This window comes from Gastrolobium bilobum, unplaced genomic scaffold (genome assembly GCF_033153095.1).
Source record: "Gastrolobium bilobum isolate Gb01-03AN ecotype WA unplaced genomic scaffold, APGP_CSIRO_Gbil_v1 utg24640, whole genome shotgun sequence".
Lineage (NCBI taxonomy): Eukaryota > Viridiplantae > Streptophyta > Magnoliopsida > Fabales > Fabaceae > Gastrolobium > Gastrolobium bilobum.
Window position 1 is genome coordinate 22,363 of NW_026899803.1, and position 6,995 is coordinate 29,357.

Here is a 6,995-nt window from a genome sequence, read left to right on the forward strand (position 1 = left end):
TATGTTTGGTATGATGTATAAGGCCTGATAATATAAGCTTATAATATACATTATGACATTTTCAGTTGTTTGGAGTGACCATCGTATAGTATAAGCTTATACAGTATGATTGCTTAATACATCAAAATGATGTATAATCTAATCAGGGCTGGGGGCTAAGGATTAGACCTGATAAGAGTGTGATGTATTAGGTTAATTTCTCCATTCCCCATCTGCCCCTTCTCTTCCCATTGACGTTCACCTTTGAACTTTCTCAGAAACAACCAACTCGTTATCTTCTCCGTACAGTATGCTGTCGTAGGCAAGACGGCTTGGCCGCCTGAGGGAATAGAGGCATCTGGTTCAGGCTCCTCACGTTGACACAACACACTTCTCCTCCGCCCATTCCATTGCGATTCACTGGTTGTTCTTCATAGTTCGCAGCTCACGCTTCACGTGGTCACGGGAAACCCTTTCTCATTCTGATTCTTGAGCTTAAGCTATTGACAACTTCTCAGAAACCCTTTCATGTTCCCTTTGGGTCGTGCTTCACCTTCTATGTTCTCTGTAAGTCCTAATTTTCCCTCTCTCTTTTTATTTCCTTACATTTTTTAAATTAATTGTGACTTGGCCCTGGAAAATGGTTGTTTGTGCTTGCATCCATGTAAGAAATAAAGAAAGAAAGAAAGATTTTATTTTGATGAAAACCCAAATTTTGTAATCAATTAATTGCCATTGCAGGAGTCGAATGCTCCGAAGCCTAGGCACTTGGCTTGGCTTTGTTAGAGGGTGCTTTGCAAATTGCAATGCCAAACAGTAAGTAGAGTGCATGTTAATTTGACATTTTTTTTTGTCTTTTATTTGTTTCAAAATTACCAATTGTTTATTTATTTTCAGTCTGTTGAACTGCAAAATAGTCTTTTGTCTCCCTTGGCTTACCAAGGATGGAAACAGTGTATTGAGCCTCCAAAATCACCTTGTGAGTTCAAATTGTAAATTGAATTCTTATTTTTCTTTTATACATTGAACATTTATATCTCTTGACAATGAGGATTGTGTTGTCAGTGAGTGGTGCCTGAAGTTCAATTGTTCTAACTGCTAGGCTGAGAAACTGAATTGGATGAACAGAGACCCATCTTATAGAATCACACATCTTTCATATTTTTTTTTGTTTCTTCTTAAAATTGCTTTGAAAGTTTTTTTAAGGGGCTTATTAACACTACAAAGTCCTTTTGGGTTAGTGCTATCTATCTACCTTTTTGTCCACTTTTTTTTATTTTCTTTATGCCTACATTTTTGTTTGCTATTCTAGTTTAGCAGGCATTGTGCCGTGAATACATTAGATTGTCTCCACAGGTTAGTTGAGTCATACTTTTCTTTTTAGTGTTGTGACAAATTACTTTGCTTCATTTCCTTATAGTTAAAACTTTAGCGGTTTCCCCTTTCCATGAGATTAGCTACTGATATATTTTATTTTTTTTGGAAATACTGATATGGAATTTCAACTGCAGCAAAAATACACCGTTTGAAGCAAACAACTTTAACTAGTTTTCTCTTCTATTTTAAATTCAAATTTGGGCAACAGTTACAATACAAAAAGCTGCTTCTCTTGCACATGCAAAACCATGGAATTAAACTATTTGAAGCATCAACTTTGAATTAAAATCTATTGTCATACCATTTGTGCTTTGTGACCCAAACCAATACAAACCAATTCCTTTGCATGCACTGGTGGCAATAAAAGTATCGACACTGAATTTACCAAGAGTCTATCATTCAAGGGTTATCTTCACTTCACAAGGGTCATATGGATCCTAATGAAAGGTTTGATCCAATTCGATGGCTAAATGACCCAAATGGATGGCTTAATGATATAATTGAGCTCCTTGATATCATGTCAATGAGGTTGATGATGGAACAAGCCTTTTTGGAGATAGTCATTATATGTATTGTGTCTTACCTACGCATGTGTTGTGCTGTTCAAAGACGACATGAGAGATTATCACTAAGGCAATGAGCAATACCAAGGATAAGGGAAGAATCAAGGGTAGCATTCATAAGGAGGCTAATAAATGATGATGTTGCTTGTGTAGAACAACTCCAAATGAATACTTACACATTTCGAGTATTGTGTTCTCTTGTACGTGTTGAGGGCATGCTAAAGGAAGATGGGTTAGTATCAATAGAAGAACAGGTAGCTATGTTTTTACACATATTAGCTCACCATGCTAAAAATCGTGTCATCAAGTTTAAATTCCAACGGTCGGGGGAAACTGTTAGTAGATACTTCAATTTAGTTTTAAAGTCTGTGTTGAGGTTGCAAGAAAATTTATTGAAGGTACCGGATCCAGTTCCTGAGAATTGCACTGACGATAGGTGGAAATGGTTTAAGGTATGAATTATATTTTTTTTTCAATTTTGGATTGTTTGTACTTATTTCACGTGATAAATTAGTAGAGGTTGTTTACTTATCTATTATAGGGTTGTCTTGGAGCTTTAGATGGAACTTATATTACTGTTAATGTTCCTGAGGCTGACAAGCCAAGATGTAGAAGTCGAAAAGGTGAAATTGCCACAAATGTGTTAGGAGTGTGCTCACGAGACATGAAATTTGTATATGTGTTGCCGGGTTGGGAGGGTTCAGCTTCAGATGCTAGGGTATTGCGTGATGCAATTAATAGGAGAAATGGCCTTAAGGTTCCAACAGGTAAGAACATGCTCAAGCTAGAAATGTCATAGAAAGGACATTTGGGTTGTTGAAGATGCATTGGGCAATTCTTAGAAGTCCAAGTTTTTATCCTGTTAAGACTCACAACCGAATTATTATTGCTTGTTGCTTACTGCACAATTTGATCAGGAGGGAAATGGATACAAATCCTTTAGAGATAGAGCTAGGTAACATATCTATTGACGAGGAGGTGGATGAAGAGCTACATGATAGCATAGACACCATAGATACAAGTGAAGCGTGGAGTGCTTGGAGAGATGCATTGGCTAATGAAATGTACAATGATTGGGTTGCTCATTGAGCCCATAAGTGGTCTTTTTTTTTTTATCTTTTGTATTTAAATTTAAATTGTACCTTAAAGTTAAGCACTTTTATATTGGAAACTTCATGTCACTACTTTATGCTACTACTATGTGAATGAAATGACATGGTTTATGGTGTCATTATGTGAAACTTAACTAGAATTTAATCAGCATGATGAGGTATTTGTCCTAGCTGATATGTATTCAATATTTTTGGTTGTACGTCACTGTTGATCTTCAGTAGCTATTGCCTAATAACGTACAAATATTTAAATAGTGAGTGTTGTTTATGTCTTTTGTGATTGAAACCAGAGCATATATATATATATATATATATATATATATATATATATATATATATATATATATATATATATATATATATAGCAGTCATGATTTTTTTTTAAATATTGAAGATTTTTATTTTTACAAAAATTATTTTATTTTTTCGACATATTAATCGATAAAATTTATAAAAACTAATATTATATAACATATTTAAAAGAATTATATAAATTCTTTATTAAAGGGTATTTTTGTCAAAAATATTTATTTTTATCCTATCTAGTATTATACAGTGTATTACCAAACACTGGATAGTATTATCTTATACAATACATCATCTTATACAGTACCATGTCAAACGCTGAATAGTATTAAAATTTAATCAGGTCTTATACTATCAGGCATTATACTATCAGGTCTTATACTATCAGGTCTTATCCTATACAGTGCACCAAACAATGCCCTTAGTGACAATATTAATAGAAAAGGGAATCAAAACTCTAGGTTTTTTTTTTTAAGAAACTCAGCAGCTAATTGTGGCTTCCATTTGGGGGTCTTCTTGGGGACTTGGCTTTTTCTCTTGGAAAATCTCCAAATTTTTCATCTTTCTCCTCCTCTCTTCCATTAAAATATCACCCAACCATTAAAGCTCTAGTCTTGTTGAAGGAGAACCCATTGTTGAAGGACTTCGGTGCTTTCTCAACCTCTAAAACTTCCATTTTTTTCTGTTCTCAAAAGGATCTAAGATAAACTTAACTATCCCCTTTGTAAATCCATAAATTGGTTATAATCCTTGTTATATGTTACGGTTAGAATAGCATTTTGAGATTTACTGTGTGCTACTTTCTTCGGTTATCTGGACATCTGTGTTGTTATATTTTTTATGTTTTGCTTGCATCGAATTGCGTGACTTCAAATGAAATTTCAACACCTTTGAATTCGGTCACTGTGTACACAATGTAGTGTATTCACATTGGTCTACGCTATTATATATATATATATATATATATATATATATATATATATATATATATATAGAAAATTATGCTTTCGTTCAAATTCTGGAAAAGTATGCGTTCGTTTCGGTTCTGATCTTGGATTTTTTTTATATATATAAGATACAGTATGAAGCAGTAAAAACATTAGAACAAATGACTATTAAAAATTGGCAATATATAGAACAATTCTTAGAAGATTAAAATGGTGAAAACCACTTTTGCAATCAAATTTGCTAAATATTTTACAATCTCATAATATAAAACTGAGTTAGCTTCTATGCTAGCTTCTTGATTGCTCAGAAGGGAGAAATTACCTATATCTCACCCGCTTTTTTTTTTTTTCAGCTACCTCCTTTAGCATTACCACTAAATACAGATTATAGAATAGTAGTGAAGCTATTGTAAGATTCTATAATAAATTATATGAAAATAAATTAGGAAGAAGAAGATGGTTAATAATAAAAGATAAATTTATTAATCATGGGTACAAAAGATAAAGAAAATAATGATATATTAATTCCAAAAAATGGAGTATTTTATGGTATTATCATTTAGTCGTTTATAATTGATAACCATCCTACTTTTTCCTCGTACTATTTCAAAATTTCAAATCAAATCAGTTTAGAATTTTTCTGGACAATATTACAAAGAATTGTGGACTTTTTTAGACAGTGATAATCATCATTATTTAAAATATAGTTATATTAAATTTTCATTTATTGAAAAGACAAGAAATAGATATAGATAATCTTGTCGAAGAATTTGATAATTTTTTTTTTCAGCTAGGCTCTAAGAATTTTAAAGAATTAGAATTTAACGAAGAAGAGTATTGACTATGTGCTGTTAAATTTAAAAAATTTCTTGATTCTATTGGTTGTAATTGTATAGGTTTTTCTACTGGATATCTTTTTCCCCTGGTTTTTTTTTTTTTTCAGTTTAGAATTTTTCTGGAACAAATTCAAAAACTTTATTATAAATCATTTCTACGGAAAAACACAACAAAAATCAGAGTGTGGGAATTAGAAACTTAGGATATACTTTTAATTTAAGCCAAGAAAGATTTCGATTTTATGTTCAGTTTTATATTATTAGAAAATATAAAATATACAGAAGAGAAACTAACAAGGGGAAGAATATACATATGCATAAAATAAAAGCTTTTAAGAAGACTCCTTTGTTTTTTCTGTATTTCTGATTGGGTATTCTTCTTTTGGATTTCTTTTTTTTCTTTTTAAAAAATAAAAATAAAAAACTGAAGAAAAAAAAGAACTGGGGTATATTTGGAGATTAACATTACCAAAATTTAAACTGTTTGTAGTTTATTATAGGAGTAAAAGGATTAGTAAGAAGTAGAACTGGATGTAAAGTTTTAGTAACTCTTTTTGATAAAAGATGGGGTAAAGATGTACAAAGATCATTAATATCCTTAACTGAAGTAGATTTAATTTATTTTTTTCATCTAAAGATAGTAATATACCAAGTACATCAGGAACAAATTATACAGAACCTAGCTGGAAAAAAAAACTGAAAAAAAAATACATTCTACTTTTATTTCTTTTAATAATTTTTTATTATCACATATAAAAATCAGAATAGATAAATTATTAAAAGAAATAAATAATAATTTAGATTATTTGGAGAAGAATTAGAAAAAATAAAAGCATATACAGAGGTCCATGGTAAATGTAGTTAGGATAAGTGAACAGTAAAATAGAAATGAATGGAATAATTCTTTAAATAAACAGAGAAAATTGGAATGAAACCATAAGATTCTTGCTTAAATTTATTTACTTCTTGTTGTAATGTAAATATCTATTTGAGAAGTCTCTCCCTTTCTTCAACAAGATATTCTCTCTCCTCATTAAGAGAACCTCCTTCTATGCTAACTTCTTGATTGCTCAGAAGAAAGTAAAGGAGAAATAAATTTTAAAATATTAGATTTAAATTTTATGGAAGGACAAGATAGTAATATACCAGGTACATTAGGAGGTTTTATAATTTTAATATTTTTACTTGATATATATTCAATTACATCATTTATTTTGATCTTTTTTTTTTTCAGCTAGGCTCTACATCCTATCCGTAAGGTTATGTTACTGTTCACTTATCCTAACTACATTTACCAAGGACCCTTTTTTTTTTTCAGCTAGGATACATATGCGTAAAAAAAAAGCTTGTGAAGAAGCTTTGAAATTTAATATAACTATATTTTAAATAATGATGATTATCACTGTCCTGGTCTATAATTGTTCTACTAGTTCCACGAAAAGATGAAAAAAAAAATTATCTTAATTTTTGTACTACATAGTTAATTATCTTCTCCTTTAATATGTTCAATATTAATTTTGTACCCATGATTAATAAATTTATCTTTTAATATTAACCATCTTCTTCTTCCTAATTTATTTTCATTTAATTTATTATAGAATTTTACAATAGCTAAGCGAGCTTATGTTTTCAGCAAATAAAATACTTTACATATAGATTCTTTAGATATTGAAGATAATTGTGTAATAATAGACTTTGCCCCGTCTGGTATGATTAACTGTTCACCAACCTAATGGAGCCGATAAGTGCTTTTAGATATGGTAATGGTTCAGTAAAATTTCTGAGAGAAGGATGGATAAACAGATATTTACATTACAACAAGAAGTAAATAATTTTTTTTTCCCACTCTGATTTTTGTTGTGTTTTTCCGTAGAA

The 6,995-nt window shown here is 30.7% G+C and overlaps 1 protein-coding gene across 1 annotated transcript; it reads left to right on the forward strand.

Moving 5' to 3' along the window:
• Positions 1-2,083: 2,083 nt before the first annotated feature.
• Positions 2,084-3,008, forward strand: LOC133293700 (uncharacterized). The gene is made up of 3 exons (XM_061492303.1): positions 2,084-2,371; positions 2,461-2,711; positions 2,837-3,008. The coding sequence occupies exons 1-3, from the start codon at positions 2,084-2,086 to the stop codon at positions 3,006-3,008; spliced, it is 711 nt and encodes a 236-aa protein (XP_061348287.1).
• Positions 3,009-6,995: the final 3,987 nt, after the last annotated feature.

Excerpts from the sequence above, each read along its gene's own strand:
- LOC133293700 (XM_061492303.1), top strand. The coding sequence starts at position 2,084 with ATGAATACTTACACATTTCGAGTATTGTGTTCTCTTGTACGTGTTGAG. Across the intron at positions 2,372-2,460 it reads ATAGGTGGAAATGGTTTAAG|GGTTGTCTTGGAGCTTTAGA; the intron begins GTATGAATTATA and ends TATCTATTATAG. Across the intron at positions 2,712-2,836 it reads AACATGCTCAAGCTAGAAAT|GAGGGAAATGGATACAAATC; the intron begins GTCATAGAAAGG and ends CAATTTGATCAG.